This window comes from Rhinolophus sinicus, linkage group LG04 (genome assembly GCF_036562045.2).
Source record: "Rhinolophus sinicus isolate RSC01 linkage group LG04, ASM3656204v1, whole genome shotgun sequence".
In the NCBI taxonomy this organism is placed as follows: Eukaryota; Metazoa; Chordata; class Mammalia; order Chiroptera; family Rhinolophidae; genus Rhinolophus; species Rhinolophus sinicus.
The window spans coordinates 56788009-56808437 of NC_133754.1; the positions used below are offsets into that span (position 1 = coordinate 56788009).

Consider the following 20429-nt stretch of genomic DNA (forward strand, 5'->3'; position numbering starts at 1 on the left):
GGAAACAGTATTAAAATTGTAATACTCAATATATACTGGTAACAAAAGATGAATACAAGTCACATTTTACTTGTGTAATTACAAGAGGTGCTTAAAGTGGTTACCGTCAGTGTAATTTTAATAGTTTATTCCTTTCTTAAAAAGTGTATATATTTTTTGGTGTGTATGTCTGTATTCCTAAAGACTCTACCAAAAAACTGCTAGAACTAATCGAGGAATTGAGTAAAGTTGTAAGATACAAAATAACAATGAAAAGCAGTTGTGTTTCTATACACAAACAATAAATTATCTGAAAGAGAAATTAAGAAAGCGATTCATTTATAATGGCATCAAAAACAATAAAATAAAAAGAAGTATCGGTACACGCTACAATGTGGATGAACCTCGAAACATTATGCTAAGTGAAGAAGCCAGACACAAAAGGTCATATGTTGCATGATTCCATTTATATGAAATACCCAGCATAGCTAAATCCATATTTTTTTCAAATGTTTTTCCTGTATGTATGGAGCGGGTCATGTGTTTTTGCGTATCACATTGATTTTTGTTGAGTAAATCTTACATTCATAGGATAAATCTCCCTTGGTCATGGTGTATAATCCTTTTTATATGTTGCCAGATTCAGTTGGCTAGTGTTTTACTGAGGACTTTTGCATCTAATATTCATAAAGGATATCGGTCTATAGTTATTTTTCCTTGTGATGCCTTTTTAAAATTTAGTTTTTAATTATAGTCGACTTACAATATTATATTAATTTCAGATGTACAACACAGTGATTAGATATCTATATATCTTACAAAGTGATCACCATAGTAAGTCTAGTGAACATCTAACACCATACATAGCTATTATGCTATGTATATGTTGACTATATTCCCTACGCTTGTGCAGTCTTCATCTGGGTTAGAGTATCAGGGTAATGGCCTCATAGAATGAAGTGGGACGCGTTCCCTATTCTATATTTTGAAAACTTGTGAAGCATTAGTATTAATTAGTCTTTAATGATTGGTAGAAATCAGCAGTGAATCCATTTGGACGTGGGCTCTTCTTTGTGAACAGTTTTTTTATTACTATTTCAATCCATTTACTTGTTATAGGTCTAGTCAGATTTTTTATTTCTTCTTGCAGAAAAAATTTCAATAGTGTACAAAAATTTGTTCCTCCATTCCCTCTCCTCACCTTTGTATTGTTATTTTATTAAAGTATCTTTATGTAAGTACACATCAATCCAGATTTGTAATTATTGCTTTATGCAGTTGTCTTTTAAATCATACAGGAGAAAAGAGTTATAAACAAAAATACATTTATACTGTATTTTATATCCCACTACGTAGTTACTTTTACTTGCACTCTTTATTTCTTCACCTGGATTTAAGTTTGTATCCGGTGTCCTTTCATTTCAGCCTCAAGGACTCCTTTTCATATTTCTTGTAAGGCAGGTTTGCTAGTGATGAAGTTTCTCAGTTCTTGTTTATCTGGGGATTTCTTAATTTTTCCTCCATTGCTGATGGATGGTTTTGCTGAATATAGAATTCCTGGTTGAGCATTTTCCTTTCAGCATTTTGAATATGCCATCCCATTTCTGGCCTCCCTGGTTTCTGATGAGAAGTCAGCTATTGATCTTGTTAAGGAACCCTTGGACCTGATGAGTTGCTTCACTCTTTTTTTTCCTTTTTTGTTTTTATTAGTTTCAGGTGCACAAAATAATGTAATAGTTAGACATTTATCATTTATATCCCTCACACAGTGACAACCCCCCGCCCCCTATCTACTACCCCTCTGACATCGCACGCAGCCATTACATTTCCACTGTCTCTATTCCTAATGCTGTACTCCACTTCTTGTAACTGTGTGTGTGTGTGTGTGTGTGTGTGTGTGTGTGTGTGTGTATATATATATATATATATATATATAAAATTATAGTTGACATTCATTATTGTTCAGCTTCAGCTTCAGGTGTACAGTGCAGTGATCAGGCATCTACATCATCCCTGAGGTGGTCTCCCTAATGGGACAAGTGTCCACTGGATACCCTACCAAATCTTTACATTATTGATTTGAGTTGCTTCATTCTTGCTGCTCACAAGATTCTTTTTCTCTTTGTTTTTGTCGTTCAACCATTTGATTATCATATGCTAGTGTGGGTTTTTTTGAATTTTCCTACTTGGAGTTTGTTGAGTTTCCTAGATGTATAAGGTTTTCATCCAATTTAGGAGTTCGGGGCTATTATTTCTTAAATACTTTTTCTGCCCCTTTCTCTCTCCCCTCTCCTCTGGGACTCCCATTATGTCTATGCTGGCACGTGTGATGGTATATACCACAAGTCTCTGAGGTTTGTTCATTTGCTTCATTCTTCTTTAGTTTTGTTTCTCCAACTGGATCACATCGCTGACCTATCTTTAACTTCACTGATGTTTTCTCCTGCCTGTTTAAACCTCAGGTTGAGCCCTCTCCCCACCAAGTGAATTTTTCATTTTTGTTATTTTACTTTTCAACTCCAGAATTTCTATTTGTTTTTTATAACTTCTATCTCTTTATATGATGAGACATGGTTCTCATACTTTTCTCTAGTGCTTTAAATATGGTTGGTTTCTTTTAATTCTTTGAACATTTTTAATACAGCTGTTTTAAAGTCTTTGTGTAGTAAGCCCAATACCTGGGCTTCCTCGGAGACAATTGCTAATGATTTTTTTTCCCGTACATGAGCCATTTTTTTCTTTTTATGGATACCTCATAATTTTTTTTTAACTAAACATTTTAAATAATATAATGTGGCAACCCTGGAAATCAGAATCTCCCCCAGGGTTTGATGCTGTAATTTGTTTTTTGTTTGTTTAGTGACTTTTATGAACTAATTCTGTAGTCTGTAATCTTTGTTGTGTGTGACCCCTTAGTGGTAAGCAAATGATTAAACAGAGATTCCTAATTTCCTGGAACCAATGAGTCTCTAAGTCTTTGCCAACGGACTCTGTGTGCATGTTGGGGCATGCCACCAAAACTCAGACAGGCAGTTAACAACCTACCTGAGCCTTACACAGCCCCTCAAAGTCACCGAGAGGTGAGATGTCAGGGCCTGCTCAGGTCTTTCCTAAGTATGAGCACAGCCCTCAACATGTGCCTGCCCTTCTAGATCTCCAGGATTGTCCTGGAGCTTTTCAAAGCCGCTGTAGAGATCTCACTCCCCAGCTTCACCTTTTAAGCTTTTTGGTTAGTCTACTGTTTGCCCCAACTCTTACCTACCACTTTAGGCAGCCACAGTTACAGACTTTCTATAATTGTTTTTTTGTGTGTGTTTTTTTTTTTTTTTTTTTTTTTGACAAATACCCCATGCAGAAAGGGCTTTTTCCACTGGGAGAGTTCTGAGTCAGGTGAAATAAAGACAACTTTGTCAGTGGAGTCTTCCAGGGAACCCCCAGACAGGTCAGATAAGGACAGTTCTCTGGGAAGGGTGCTTTAAAGGAGCTCTAGCCCCATTTGTCCCCTGGTGGCTGCCAGGCTGTGGTTCTTGCTGTGCTCCTGGGCTGCTGGGTTTCAAGGCTACTGAAGAGCTGAAGAGGGTGGTGATAATAGGGCAAGTTAAAGCTCCACATGGCTCCCGGCTCACAACAAAAATTCCATCATTTTTCTAGGATACACACTTTGCAGATTGTTGCAAGTTTTGTTTAATTTCCAGAGTTCTTAAAAGGCTGACTCTGACCATTTTAAACAATTTTCTCATTGCTTTTATAGAGGAGAGTGTTTGCAGAGGTCTTTATTTCACCATTTTTGCTGACAACATGTTTTTTTTTCTTTTAACTGTTGCCATTATATTCTATTGTGTGATCTTAATATCATTTAATGTTTTCCTAATACGTATATTTTCCCAACGTATTTATATGGAAAAATTTTAAATCTTCAGAAACGTCAGAATAGTATAAGTACTCACCTAGATTCACCAAGTGCTAGCATTTGCCACATATTCTTTCTTCCTCTGAACCATTTGAGAGTTAGTTGCAGACATCATGACAACTTCACCCTCAAAGGTAAGTATCTCTCAAGAAACAGGACATCCTCCTTTACAGCGTTATAACAATATAATAATCACACTCAGAAAACTTTACACTGTCACACTGCTATAATCTATATATTATGTTCGAATTCTAAACGATTTAGAATGCCTAAAAACACAGGCCCATCGCAGTAAAGAGCTGGAACACCAACCAGAAGCACGTTTAGCCTCTGGCAAATACTGGTGAGATGTCACAGGCCTGAGATGCTGCCTTAATGTGCGAGGTGCTTCCCAGGATGCAAGACTCCTTATCTGCTTAGGAGAGATTCACTATGTGGCTTTTTTCATTTTAGCAGATGAGATTATCTAAAAGTTCCTCATTTAAGAAAAAAATTAAAACAAAGCAACAATTCTGCTCAAATTTCAGAAATAAATCAAAACAGAACAGAATGGAAAGAAACCTCACCCACCACCCCCGCCACCCCAATTTTCTTTTGGGATATCCTGATAAAATCTTCCTGATGGTATAGTGCATGTCAAACAAATCACTTCAAAGAGGTGTCACATGCTGACACATACCATGGCAAGGTAGGTCTCTGACAACACACAAAAAAACCCTCTTATGTCACATACTTGTGATGGCAGGGCAGTGTCTCATTTCTAGTACTTCAATCTCAGAGCTAATTCCTCTGAAAGATGCTTTTGTGTCCTCATGACTAGACAAAGATAGATTTGCCATATAGTAAATGTCAACTGATGCTAATTCATCTACCAGTTACAATGTTTTGTAAATTTTCTAATACAGCAGGTCCTCAGTGCCATTCCACTGTAATGCGGATGAAACGCCATAGAAAGTTAACACTTATTTATATCAATTAGCCTGTGATAACGTTAGTTTCATTATACATTGTTTCGCTTAACGTCACTGAACCTATCGATGACATTAAGTGAGGACTCGTTGTACACAGCTCCAAGCAAACGTCAACCTAAGCCAGGATTCCTCAAACTGTGAGCCATGGGCCACCCACATCAGCATCACACGTGGAACTTATTCTAAGTGTTGGTTCCCAAGCGTCATCTCAGGCCTACTGACTCAGAATTCCTGGAGCTGAATCCCAGGAATGTACATTTTAAAAAGCAACATTTTTAAAAGGTTATCCAGAGCACATCTGTATTTGAGAGCCACTGAGTTAGGCTTTAATCTGGAATTAACTGAAGCTTAATATGCAAGAGTCTGTATAATAAAAATCAGATATTGAGAACTAATTTGTACTGTTTTCAATGGCAGTGGCTTTTAAATATTTTGACCACAACCCTTACAAGAGAATATATTATACAGTACACACACATTCGAGGTCCAACAATTAAGTTCACAAACTTGTTGCAATGATGTTGCTAACTTTTTTGACATCAGAGGGGTTATTCATTATGAATTTGTACCAACCGGACAGTTAACCAAGTTTACTATTTGGAAGTGCTGAAAAGGCTGCATGAAAAAGTTAGACAACCTGACCTTTTCGCCAACAATTCATGGCTCTTGCTTCACGACAAGGCATCGGCTCACATGGCACTGTCTGTGAGGGAGTTTCTAGCCAATAAACAAATAACTGTACTGGAACACCCTCCCTACTCACCTGATCTGGACCCAAATGATTTCTTTCTTTACCCAAAGATAAAGGAAATACTGAAAAGAAGACATTTTGATGACATTCAGGACATCAAGGTAATACAATGACAACTCTGATAGCCATTCCAGAAAAAGAGTTCCAAAATTGCTTTGAAGGGTGGACTAGGCACTGGCATTGGTGCATAGCTTCCCAAGGGGAGTACTTCAAAGGTAACACTACTGACATTCAGCAATGAGGTATGTAGCACTTTTTCTAGGGTGAGTTCATGAACTTAATTGTTAGACCTCGTGCACACACACACACACACACACACACACACACAGAAATTTCAGTTTCATGAAACAATATATATCCTTACTACTTGTGAAGCACTCTGATATCTTCTATCCTATTCTATTTCTATTTTTAAAACACTGAACATAACCCACTAAATCTATTTCACAACCTTCTAATGAATCACAAACTGCAGCTCGCAAAACACTGATCTATAGCAATCAACTGAAAAGTAAATCTCAATTGAGGAAGCATAAACTGAGAGAATAAAACACTGCATAGTCGTTAAACTAGATTTTTAAAAGATGTGGTTAATATATATATATACATTTAGCTGGATCTAGAACCATTTAATCACAATACTGATACCCAAAGGAAATAAATTTCATTTAGACTGATTTCAAATCTTATTACTTTCAATTAACAATTATGCATTTTAGAAGAGAGTTTATTGGAGTGAAAATTGGGTGCAGTTTTAAGACTGGGCGTCCTGGAAGTTCACAGACAAGGTTCACATCCTAGTCTCCCACGTGTAGGAGATGACAACCTCAGTTAAATCTTGCTAAGCCTCATTTTCTTTATCTATGAAATGGGGCTAATAACAGCATCTATCTCATTAGTTGCTATGAGTATTAAATAAGATAATCCATGTAAATGATTATTTGTATTCAAAGATAAGATGCATTTACACAAAAGTTTTATCATCCTAAAAGAAGGTAAAAATGACATTTAAATAAAACTTCTTACATAAGTTTTCATAAAGATTACTATGGGTACCAGGCTGAGATGATAGGTAATTGGGAAGGTTCATCTGGAAGGTGGAGTGGCAGTGCCGCAGTGTGGAGTCAAGTCAGGCTGGCTGCAGAGGGGGTGCATTCCTAGGAGAGGTGGGCCGATCAATGTAACACCATGGACAGGGCAGGACACACCCCAAGGCATTGGGGACATCAACACTGCAGTTGTCACCAGTTAACAGAATGAGGACATCAACACAGAAAAAAAAAATGCAATTCCAATTAATTTTGTCAAAGTTTCTGTAGCGCTGCTTTAAAACACTGATCGATTCAGTCTCTAGCATGAAGTAAGCCCTACCATTCAAATGATTTTACTTTTCTTGTTTAGATTCTATTCATTCTTTGCTCACCAAGCAACCTTCTGATTGAGAATTCAGCTTGCCAGGTAATTTGATATGGAGAAGAATGCCTTGATAATAAGAGTCCTTCAACATTCTAGTCAGTAAAAAGGGCATTTCCCACAACAATGCCTAAACTAGCCTTCCATTTATCCATCAGACTTGTGTAAATGTGGTCATATGTATCTATCAGCAAATGTCTGATCATCCTTTGATGTGCTCAGAAGGTGCCAAACCCAAGAGGACTGAGGTTCTCAACCCTCGCTGCATTTTAGGGTCACCTGGATAGCTACTCAAAAGCACCTTGGCATGGACAGCTGCCTGCTGTCCTCTCATGGGAAATCCCTGGGGTGGACCACCACTTTCTCAGACAATGGCTCTCAATCCTGGCTGTATGCTAGAATCATCTGCGAAAATTTTTAAAGATCCATGCCCACGGATGGACACTTTCAGAGATGTTAAAACCTATCCACTGTGCAGAGGACATGAATTCTAATAATGCATGCTCCTCATTCCTAAGCAGAAATGAAAAGGATATTGCAATGTACTGCAGTCAGATTTCTGTTTCACTTACATTTAGGATATTCAACTACTTTATTCTCTTTGGTCTGCCTTTGACAGGATCCATAGCTTTAAGCTGTTACTAGTTTTAAACTTTTAACTCCTTATTGACTGAGAACAGAGGTCAGCAAACTTTTTCTGTAAAGGACCAGACAGTAAAGTTTAGTCTTTGTGACTCATACAGTCTCTGTCACAACTATCCAACTCTGAAGTTACACCACAAAAGCAGCCATAAACAATATGTAAACAAATGAGCATGCCCACATTCCAAGAAAATTTTATTTACAAAAACAAGTGATGGATGAAATTTGGCCAGCGGACTGCTGCAGAATGTTTGAATAATTGTAATTAGTATTCTGATCATGTGCCCATTAATACAAAATTAGTAAAAAAGCATCAAACTAAATGCAGAAAGCACACTCAATCTTGGAATCTTCTCCTTTGACTGACTATTGTCCTATTACCATTTACCAGAAGCTCAAAACAGAGGCCCTGTTTATATTTAGACCGTACAGACCTATTCAGACTATTTCTGCCACTGAGTATTATTGACAGCCCTCCAAACCTTCACTTATGGAGAAACTACCTCCCCAGTTACTTGACTGAAACCCTGCAAACCTCCATGGCAACCAGAGGGGAGCATGCCGGTACCATTCCAGCTTCCTCACTAGTAGAAAACACCATAGATATTTACTTACTAAATAAATACTTGTATACTTATTGTGGTAGGAAAAGAAATCCATCTCTGCTGCTTTTGAATATATTTATTCCCCCATGCAACCAATCAACAAGGTATAAATACAAAACCTTAAGTCTAAAGTTTTTAAATATTTTCTGTTCACTCTTCCAAAAAATTGAAGAAGAGACAGTACTCCCTAACTCATTTTATGAGGCCAACATTACACTGATACCAAAACCTGGTAAGGACAACACAAAAAGAGAAAACTACAGACCAATATATCTGATGAATACAGATGCAAAAATCCTAAGCAAAATTCTAGCAAACAGAATACAACAATGTATTAAAAAGATTATTCATCACGACCAAGTGGGGTTCATCCCCGGGGCACAAGGATGGTTCATCATCCTCAAATCCATCAATGTGATACATCATGTAAACAAAATAAAGGACAAAAATCATATGATTATATCAATTGATGCACAAAAAGCATTTGGGAAGATACAACATCCATTTATGATTAAAACACTTAACAAAATAGGTATAGAAGGAAAATACCTTAACATAATAAAGGCCATATATGACAAGCCCTCAGCTAATATCATAATTAATGGTGAAAAACTGAAGCCCTTTGCTCTATGTTGAGGAACACAACAGGGCTGTCCCCTATCACCTCTGCTTTTCAACATAGTGTAGGAAGTCCTTGCCAGAGCAATCAGGCAAGAGAAAGAAATAAGAGGCATCCAAATTGGGAATGAAGAAATTAAATTGTCACTCTTTGCAGATGAAATGATGCTATGATGCTATATATAGAAAACTCCACCAAAAAGCTATTAGAAACAATTAACGAACACAGTAAAGTTGCCGGCTACAAAATCAACGTACAAAAGTCCACTGCAATCCTATATACTAACAATGAAATCTCAGAAAAAGAAAAAAAAAATTCCTTTTGCAATTGCAACAAAAAGAATAAAATACCTAGGAATAAACTTAACCAAGGATGTGAAAGACCTATATGCTGAAAACTATAAGACATTTTTCAAAGAAACTGAAGAAGACACAAAGAAATGGAAAGACATTCCGTGCTCATGGATTTGAAGAATCAACATTGTTAAAATGGCCATATTACCCAAAGCAATGTACAGATTTAATGCAATCCCCATCAAAATCCCATAGTCATTTTTTAAAGAAATAGAACAAAAAAATCATCAGATTTGTATGGAACCATATTTGTATGGAATACCCAAAGCAATCCTAAGAAAAAAGAACAATGCCGGAGGTATCACACTCCCTTACTTCAGCTTGTACTACAGGGCAACAATAATCAAAACAGCATGGTATTGGCAGAAAAACAGACACACAGACCAATGGGATAGAATTGAGAACCCAGAAATAAACCCACATAAATATGGACAGATAATTTTTGACAAAAAAAGCAAAAAACATACAATGGAGAAAAGACAGCTTTTTCAATAAATGGTGCTGGGAGAATTGGAAAGCTACATGCAAAAGAATGAAACCGGACTGCTATCTGTCACCTTGTACCAAAATTAATTCCAAATGGATCAAAGACCTAAGCATAAGACCTGAAACAATAAACTGCATAGAAGAAAACATAGGTACTAAACTTATGGACCTTGGGTTCAAAGAGCATTTTATGAGTTTGACTCCCAAGGCCAGGGAAGTAAAAGCTAAAATAAATGAATGGGGCTATATCAAACTTAAAAGCTTCTGCACAGCAAAAGAAACCATCAACAAAATAAAAAGGCAACCAACTGAATGGGAGAAGATTTTTGCAAACAGTGCCTCCGATAAGGGGCTAATATCCAAAATATACAACTCAACAACAGAAAAACAACCCAACTGAAAAATGGGCAGAGGACCTGAAGAGACATTTCTCCAAAGAGGACATACAAATGGGAAATAAATGTATGAAAAAATGCTCAACATCACTAATCATCAAAGAAATGCAAATAAAAACCACAATGAGATATCACCTCACCCCAGTTAGAATGGCTATCATCAATAAGACAAATAGTAACAAGTGTTGGAGAGGCTGTGGAGAAAAAGAAACCCTCATACACTGTTGGTGGGAATGCAAATTGGTGCAGCCACTATGGAAGGCAGTGTGGAGATTCCTCAAAAAATTACGAATAGAATTACCATATGACCCAGCAATCCCTCTCCTGGGTATCTACCCCAAAAAATCTGAAAACATTTATCCATAAAGACATGTGTTCCAATGTTCATTGCAGCTTTATTTACGGTGGCCAAGACATGGAAACAATCAAAATGTCCTTCGATAGATGAATGGATAAAGAATTTGTGGTATATATACACAGTGGAATACTATTCGGCGGTAAGAAAAGATGATATAGGAACATTTGTGACAACATGGATGGATCTTGAGATTATTATGCTAAGAGAAATAAGTCAGATAGAAAAAGTAGAGAACCATATGATTTCATTGATATGCGGTATATAAAACTGAAAACAACAACAGAACAAGACAAACAAATGAAGGAATAAAAACTCATAGACACAGACAATAGTTTAGGGATTACCAGAGGGTAAGGGGGGAGGAGGCATCTAGAAGAAGGTAAACGGGGTCTAATATATAGTGAGGGAAAGAGAACTGACTCTGGGTGGTGAGCACACAATGTGAAATATAGATAATGTATTACAGAATTGTACACCTGAAATCTATGTAACTTGACTAACAATTGTCACCCCAAAAAACTTTAATTTAAAAAAAAATTTTTTTCTGTTCAACTGAGTACATTTCATCAAAGATCCTGCCCCAACCATCACTCTGGCTCCACCCCAATCTCTCAAAATGCACAAGGAATGAAAAATCAGAAGAGTGAGACCATTTGCTAAGTGGATGAGATCCAAGTATGGATATCACTCTGAGCCTTACAAGCTGTGGCTGAGATGGAGCTCACTGCACAGCTGTGCCTTCCCTAATTCCCATTCTGCAACATAAAAGCCCCGCATCTGCAGTTCTGAGAATGATGACATCCAGTCACATGGAAGCCCCAAAAAGCCGGTGCTTCCCACCCTTGCTGCTCATGGCAGTTTATCCTAAAATCAACACACTGCACAGCGAGGACTAGTGTCAGGCAGGGAGGGTGCAGAATTCCCCCTACACGCGGACAGAGACCAACCAATCCCCTAGTTCACCCACAGTATTAAAGAAACTAAAACGAAAGCAGAAGTTTCAGGCTTGGATGCGTACAAGCTCAGTTACCATGCCTCCCGATTACGGCTCCACAATGTACTTACTTGGAAGTGTTTTCAAGTATTCCTTTGACCTCATTCATTTCTTCTTTCCCAAAGTAAACAACGGTTAGATGAATTCTCCCATCCTGCTGGATGCATGTCTCCCTAGAAAACAAAAGACACGTATGTCTGGAGCTATTTGCACAGTAACAGGCAAGGCCCAAACAAATGCCTGTTTTGTAAAGTACAAAAGGGTCTTGAAGAAAACTGAGTGCAGAGATAGGACAGTGAGACATTTATGGCTGACCGTCACAGTTACCTGTATTTGTATTGATTTTACCAAGAAAACAATGAAATTTAAATGTGTAGATCTGGTAAATGAAAACTCAGATGCAAGAGGCCATAAGTCCAATCTGCCATAGGCCTAGCCCACTGGGGCCATCCAGTGTCATGGAAAGGGCACTGGATCCGACCTTTCTCTGCCATAAGAAGTCTACGAAATATAGAAGACATAAATTCCATTTTACAGGTGAGAAAGCTAAAGCCCAGAGAGGGTGAGACCAGAATCCTTGTCTATGGCTTTTCTTGCGTGTGCCAAAGACAAATAGTCTTAAAGCCTGAATGAGCACAGGCAAAAAGACATTCTTTTGTTTACAACTCTAGAAACCCTTGGTAACACCTGGTGGCATGACTGTCTGAAGCAATGAAAAGAGAGGAGGCACAGTTGCTGTGTCTCACCTTCCCACGCAGACACAATTACTGTTACTAGTTCTCCATTTCTCCTCTGTGGAACTCTGACTGTCCCAGGTACCTGGCACTTGATGTTCTAGGGCCCCGACAGCCCTCTCAGGGCCAGGCCTCTGGCTCACGGCTATCTAGAACTGCATTCCCCACCAAAGCTTACCTATTATTTGCCCATGACCTGTTCTCTCAATGGTTACACCTAGCTAACCTAGTAAGATCCTCTGCTGAGGGTTTACTTCATATATAGATGTGTCATATGTGTGCGAATGTATGTGGAGATATGTGTATGTGAATGTATGTGTGCAAATATACATGTATGTAAATATGTATTTATGCGTACACGTATGTGTGTACACATAATTTTAACAGTTTTCTGGAAGCAAGTTAATGGAAAGATTCTACTAGTGGGATGATATTTTGTGATATATTAATATGCTGCATATCCTTCCATTTTATTCCTTTTGTCCCTGTGTTAGCTACTTTCTTTAATGCCCAGACCACAATCCACATTATAGCTTCTCAGAAATTGGCAGAGGCCAATTTATGACACTGAAAAGGGGTGACTATCTAGCTGAGGTGGCTGGGAGAAATCCAAAGAAATAGAAGGCATGGTTCCTGTTCTCAAAAAAAATCTTATGTAAGGAACAAAATAAAATAAGCTCAAATAAAATAAGGACACCTCATGGCACTGATAAAAAGTAGAGAGAATTCAGAAAAACGGCAAACCCTGTGGGCTACAATGGCGGGGGCCTTGAAGGATGGGCGGGGTTTAAAATGGTAGAGAGGAGGAAGACGAGAATTCCTGGTGGAAGAAAAATCAGGAAAAATTACATTGACCCTGGGCAAGAGGCACACTGGGGTCACCCTGGTCACAGGTATGGCTTTGAGAATTCTGTTTACTTCCTGTGGAAGTAAGGTAAGAGCTACCTCTGAAACCCAGACTGATGGCAGAGCTCTTAGAAACAGGCAAAGGACCAGAAACAGACGCCCGGGATGTGACAACGTGCTTCAAAACTGAGAGCTCCCTCACAGCCCCGGTCCCTGCTGACTGAATCACCACCCACCGACAATAAAATTCTCGGTACATAAAAGATCCCTTCTGCAAACTTGCAAGATAATGCTTTAACTTCCTTTGCCAGGACAGAATAAAAGCACACACACACAGTGCCAAGCACCCAAAAAACCGTGCTTTAAAATTGTGTGTGCTGTTGGAAAAAATCCATCCCAGAATCAGGAGAAAGTCATTGTGGAGCCTGAATAAAAAGGGTTTTCGTTTTTCTAGTAACATCTTTGCTGGCGTCGTAAAAAAGCACTTCCTGTTTCCAAGGAATAAAACAGACACCTTGGACCTTTACTTTTCATTCAGCAGCTGAGACTTCCCAAAAAGGCAAAGCAGAATCTGTGTGAGGTCCACCTCCAGGGGCCCATTCCATTGATTCATTTATTCCTTCCTTCATTCAGCAAACACTAACCAAACTAACACACCAGGTGCCAGATACTCTACCAGGAGATCTTAAAAAATGAGTAAGATATATAATATTTCTGCCCTTGAGAAGTTCTCCATCTACTGAGCATGACTGACACCGTCTAAAAGCCAATAAAGAAGTGCTCAATGAGAGAAGGAGCATAGTACCATGAAAACATCACTACCTGCCTGAATTACCTCGTCATTTTTGTATTTTTCAAAAGAATTCTCACTAGACTCTCTCCCAAACGTATGTGAGAAAGAGTGTGTATGTGGGTGACCGTGTACATGAAGGTGTCTGTATTTTGGTATAATTATTTGTACATGGACACAAGCTGCCTAGATCCCTGGAGACAACTTTGTTTGCAATGTATTATTCTTGTTGGAGTAAGATTTTAAAAGAATCATCATTTATGGTCCCTGTTGGGGCCCCAACCATCCAGTTTGCCTGGGATTCTCCAGGTCTTAGCCCTGAAAGTCCACTTCCCAGGAAATCCCTCAGTCCCAAGCAAACTGGGACAACTGGTCACCCTACCTGCCTCAGGGACTTTACAGTGTATTAGAAGGAATGGACAGTTGAAGAGCTATAATGTAAGGCAGGATGGAATAACTGCAGTAATAGCTGGGTGGTTTACATTTTAAAGGAGACACACTGGAAGGATGTTTCCATTAAATCAATTTCAAATAGTGACCATCACAAACCATGTACCCAAAATAGTGGGAAACAGCAAAAGTCTTGACCAGTAAAAGGGACATAATCTTCTGTCTTAAACATCACAAAGAGGAGGCCAAAGAAAGAAATGAAGGATTCTATTCTAGCCTCACGGAGCTCCCAGCTCCAGCAACGTCCTCCAGAAGAGGAGCTGGAGAAGCAGCTGGGTGGCGAGAAGGCAGCCCAGGGGAATGGCTAGTCTGGGGAGAGGCAGGAACCCCAACTCCTACTTTGGGATCTCAGTACAGGAAGAGCCGCAGCAGAGTATTTGGTCTCTCCACATCATGTAGAAAATAGAGAAGGAAGGTAGAACTAACCTAATTGTGTTCTGTGAACTAACTTCTGCAAGAGGAGGACTTGGCAGAACCAAAGGATAAAAGATCATCATTAGCCAACATCCCTCATAAGAGTGGGAAGAGGGGAAGGGATGAGAGATGCTGACAGCTGGATGCAGTACCTTACATATGTCCCCCCCTGACACACACACACCATTAAATAGAAGGCCAAAACCTTATCTCTTTTCCTCTTTCCCACTTGTGGGAGTTTTGGAAAGAGCCTCTGAAGACAACAGGTAAATGAGGTAATAGAAGTAAATAAATAGGGCTGAGTCTCTTGGATGTTCCAGGCCTCAGGCCTTAACCGATGGCCTGTTCTGAGAGCAAAATACTCTGCCCCTCAGGGAAAAGATCCACCCACAACTAGGGAGAATGAGCTTGGTACAGCTCACAGATCCATTCCAAGGCTCAGAAGAGCCACAGGAATTGTGAACCTCCGACAACGGCTGCACAAAGCCTCAGCTGAGTTCTTTCTCACCGCTACCCATTCCTTCAGACTACAAATGAAGTGACTAGAACAATAAATACCCTGTCCTCAGAATATAGCTAGGAGTCGGACACAAACAGTTCTCAGTCAAGACGTGGAGGTAGCCAAGGAGAATCTGCCCCTACGTCAGAGCAAACAGTCTGGGTGGCCGTCTGTATGCAATGCAGAAAAAGGATAAAGAGAAACATCATAACTACCACATTTCAAGAATAACAACAAAATTAAAGGGAGAGAGAATTAAGAAAGCAATAGTGTTCAAAAAGCCAATGAAAATATAGTCTGAAAGAAAATAGAACTCAAACAGAAGAAAATGTCTTACAAATGTTTCACACTTTCTTTAAAAAAATGTGAATATAATAAAAAAAAGATACAAAGAGGAAATGACAAAAACAACAGATGAAGGTTAACAGGCATATTCTGTGCTCAGAAGAATACATTGGTAAACAAAGCAAACAGAAGTATTTTAATAAAATAAAAATAGCAAGGCACAGAATAGAAATAAGTGAAAATCAAATTCCTCACGTAAAGGAAGTCTTATGTGAAGGCAGATAAAAGAGAAAGGCCTTAAAAAATAGAGAAGCTAATAAGTGGAGAAGACCTAAGAATATACAATAGTGTCTGAAAAGCAGAGAATCCAACAAAGCAGAAGGATGAGGTGTGATAAAAAAATACGGTGAATATTTAAATACCCAATATTAGAACACCCAAAAAAGCTCCCTGAAATGAAAGAATCCGCATAACTAAAAAGAAAACTGAATTACAGGAAAATCTGAAAGAGACTAGACACTCAGATGAGACATATCCTGATGAAGTTATTATGATTCAAGACTAACAAAGGAATTTTGGGGGCATTAAGCAAAAGTTAAAGTAAGTCATTTTCAGGGCTGACAAAAATCAAGTTGTCCTAACACTTCTCCATGGTATCATTAGATCCATGAAGAATGTCTACAGAGTCTTAAGGAAAGAGTCTCCTATGTCTGGCAAAGTTATACTTAAACTATAAAGATAATAAGTAGACATTCTATTCTCAAGCACTTAAGACCCTTCATGAAATAATTTCTTGACCATGAAGTCTAGCCAACCAAGACTTTATGAATGAACAAGCTGTGGTGGGAGGACAGCTAATAAACACACTAAATCCTCTTTAATATAGGAACTGTGGTGCAAAACAGGATGTAAAGGTTCCAAACCATGACAGGGTAAAAATAATAGATAGTTAACAAAATTGGAAGATGAGACGTAGCAGAGAGAGAAAGTATAACCGTGTTGATTTCCTCTTCTTATTGTAATGTTTCAATCAATCCAATCTGAAATTAAAATGTGCAGTAAAAATACATAATAATTCCAATCTTTTCGGTTTTGGAAAATCACTTTTTTAACTTCAGAGGGCTCTCTTAGGAACTAGTATCTCTTACAGCAGAGAAACATTTTCTTAAAGATCAGCAATTTCTTCGGTTATATGTCAGATTATCTTTTACACATTTAAGTAAAGTAAATTTTAATTTTTAACTTAAAAATAGAACATATAGTATATCTCATGTGATAGTAAATTATTCCTAGCTAGCAAGTTATTCTTCTATCTTCATATATACAAAGAACGGTGCCGAGAATGGTGTTCAATTAATATTAAAAATGGTTAATTTGGGGAAGCAGGGCCAATAGTGAATTTTTAAATAATTGATTCCTTGGTGTGTTGTATATTGTTTGAATATATTTTAATATCTATATATCACTTTTACAAACTAAAAAGTCATGTTTAAATTATAAAAGCCCAAAATAACTTTCGTTGAATATTTAATGAAACATAAAATATATGTTAACTATATAGAAACTTACAAAATAGAGAGAATCTGAAAGAAGGAAATAAAAATCACTCATTGTGCCATCTTCAATGCCAACCACAGTTAGCAGTTTCCAACCTTGGGTTGGATGGGACTTCATAACCACAACATCAAATATTTAATAAATAGCCCCTTATATTTTCTCCCAATACTTTTTATGGTCATATTAATTGCACTTAAATATTTAATTGACCAGCATTTACTTTGGGTTTGGTGTGAAGTAAGAGTTAAACCTTTTCTGCTTTGTTTGGTTAGTTGTGCTAAAGCCAGGCACTGAGCAGTCCATTCTCTGCTGGCTGATTTGAAATGCCACTTTTACTGAATTCTGACATAGAATTAAACACCCTCAGGTTTGAGTATTCTCTCTCATCGCATTTTTTTCAGATACCTCAACACACTCAAAATCCCCTAGACTACAGAACAAACTCCCCACTCAGCCTTCTGCTCAAACATCTTGTCATGGGAAGACTTGCTTATGTCCCACTGTCCCTCATGTCTCTTTCTGCTGTAGCTTCTAGCTCTGTACCTATGACTCGATCCTACTCTCCCTGAAGGCAAACACTGCATTTCCAACTCGTCTTCTTAGCCTTCCATTTAGTCAAGTGCCCAGCACACACACAGGCCCTCTAAACAGCCCACCAACAAGTCTCCCCACTCACCCTCTCCTGCCTATGGGCAACAATCCCAAGAGTGAAAGTCAAGAAAAAGGCCCCAGGATTTTTGTTTGTTTTTAAAATATCATTTCACCATCTCAATTTTGGAGACTTGTAAACTACTAGATTTACTTTTTTCACCAATATTTCCCTTCTAGTTTTATTCCTATTGTTAATTATTTGCAATCCTCATGATAGTAAGACAGTAAATAGCCAGTCATCTATACTGAAGAGAATCCTGCTATTCCAGGCCCCAGAGTCCCATGCAGAGAACTTGGCCCTTCACTGAGCAGACATTCCTTAAGGGCAAGCACCACCTTACCAAGCCAAACACACTCAGAGACTGGCCTACGTGCTGAAGCAAATCTCAGGGCCCTTAATCTGGCAAGCTCTGGGCAGCCTCCCAGCCAAAGGAACTTACTATAAACTAGTCCTAGAAATGGGCACACCAGCTGCTTGGAGTAATGATTTGACTTAATGCCCAGTGGCAACCACAGGCTCCATCCCTCTTAGGATGTACTGCTTAATCCACCAGTGGCACTCTGCCATTCCAAAGAGAAGACAGAGAGAGAACATAGCAACATCAGAGGAAGGCTGAGAGAAGCCAAAGTGACACAGACACTTCAATACTGGAGCCAGAAGAATACAGCCTACAGTCAAGTGATTGTATCCACAGGGGTATTCTACAAACTGGGAACAAATGGAAAGACTGGCCTACCCTATTCTGCATGATATCACCACTAAGGGCACAACTCCTGAACCTGGAACAGAAAAGACAAAGGGAGTTGTGATCCCTTTCTTCACATACTTGAAAGGCTATGATGTTTAAAAGAAAATGGATGTGTTCAGTCATTTCTTCAGAGGCTGGAACTAGACAACTTGGGTAGAAATTTCAGGGCGGTGGACATCAGGTCGTAATAAAAGTGGGCTTTCTGTCTAGAGCTGGTCAACATAGAGGCAGCCTACCTTGTGAAGGAGGTAGTTATCTAGTACACGCACACACCACCCACACAACACACACACACACACCATAGAGAACTGTGTATCAGGAATGCTATCAAGGGATTCTGAACTAAGGGAGAATTAGACCAAATGACCTCCAAAGGTCTCTTCTAAGACTACTGGATCCTGACCTTAAAATTTAATTAGAAAAGGGTTACTCTTCAAATGTAAACATTTTAAAAAGAGTATGTTTGTTATCCAGAATTTTGAGAAGTATCAACTACACCCTTACACTGCACATTCCTGGCTTTTAATAATGTGAATTCAATGATAAAAAATTAAAAATAAGTTCAATCTTCCAAGATTTATAATTAGACGCATATGACTTTCTATCTTTAAAACCAGCTATCTAACCAAGTTAGCTGATTAACCTCAACCAGTAAGTGAATATTAGCCATAATAGCTTATAAGATCCAACATTGCACAAGAGCTTAAAGACACACATATTAAAATAACAACTACATTACTGCATCTGAAAATAAAACCCTACTTAGTTTTTTTGAGTAGCTACAAAAACGAGTGCTTGGAAACTTCTTGGCACAATTCTTAATTTAATATCTGAAGAGACATGGGTTAAAATAAAAAAATACATTCGGATTCAATCCACTCCAGCTGCTGCTAGAGCAGGACAGCAAACGAAGCCAGTCCAGAGTTGAGGGAGTACATCCTCTAGCACAAGTCCCTGGCCACGTGGGCGCTCACCTCTGACAATCTGGGGGACGACCCAGTCCACTGATGAAATAGCACGGCCCCTACTGTCCTCAAACCTGAGCCCAAACTCAATTAAAACTGAACACAGCAGGCAGGAGGCCATCTATGCAGGTCCTGAGGAAAAGCCAGTCCTTCCTACTTTTCACTTCTGAAGGTAAATGTGCTTATCTGGCAGCTTTCTAATTGCTTTAGGGAAAGGCAAACGCAAGTTATAAACTTTATATGAAGAAAACAGAGTTAAACAAGAAGAGAAAGGGGCCTTTGTACTTGGCCCCGGGAAATGAGAGAGATGACGGGAAATGATATCAGCATTTAACACACAGCACACTGGGGAAGATAAACAGGTACAACAAACAGACCTGAAATTCTGCATGAACTGTCGGAACTTGTCCACCCTCTTTGCCAGTGGCACAATAACGTTGATAAGCATGTTGGCCATGTTGAGTTTTTCATTTTTTACTTTCATGATAGGTCCAAAGGGTCGAAACAAGACAAGTCGTCTGAATTCGTGCTTGTGGTCCCCTTTGAACGTGAGCTCATACAAAGTGCCTTTATCCTTTTCTGTGCGGTAAATCCCTGTTAACAGAAACACAAGAGAGAGTTGTAAAAATTAGCCTTAACAACAACAAAAACATAGTTTTCCAATGATTAATGAAACATTTGTATATGTAGCTCCATTTAATTTCTCATAAAAAATGTTATTAAAAGAGAAAAAAATAAAAATGAGAATAAAGATTGAATTGATCAGTTGAAAAAATAATTAGCCTTGTCTGCTGAGGGTTTTAATAGCTAAGATCTAGCACAAAAAGCCTTTTTTAAAAAAATTGAATTAAGATTAAATCCCTACAACTAATAATTATTAGAAAACTCCAAACGCTCCCACTTTAAAATTCCGAAAGAAATCAAAGTACCATTCATTTAAAAATCACAGCTATGAAGCCTTCATAAAAACATGGGGAAAAGTTTGTAACATTGGGTACAAAACTGTATTTAGA

At 38.4% G+C, this 20429-nt stretch overlaps 1 protein-coding gene across 11 annotated transcripts in view; it reads right to left on the reverse strand.

Moving 5' to 3' along the window:
* Positions 1-20429, reverse strand: part of CSGALNACT1 (chondroitin sulfate N-acetylgalactosaminyltransferase 1) — a 298778-nt gene that overhangs the window by 20275 nt on the left and 258074 nt on the right. For all 11 annotated transcript variants that reach the window (XM_019742117.2, XM_074329587.1, XM_074329586.1 and 8 more), the window contains 2 exons: positions 19794-20010; positions 11548-11649 (listed from right to left, as the gene is read on the reverse strand). In XM_019742117.2, the coding sequence (XP_019597676.2) occupies positions 11548-11649; positions 19794-20010 (319 nt within the window). The remainder of the gene's footprint in view (positions 1-11547; positions 11650-19793; positions 20011-20429) is intronic.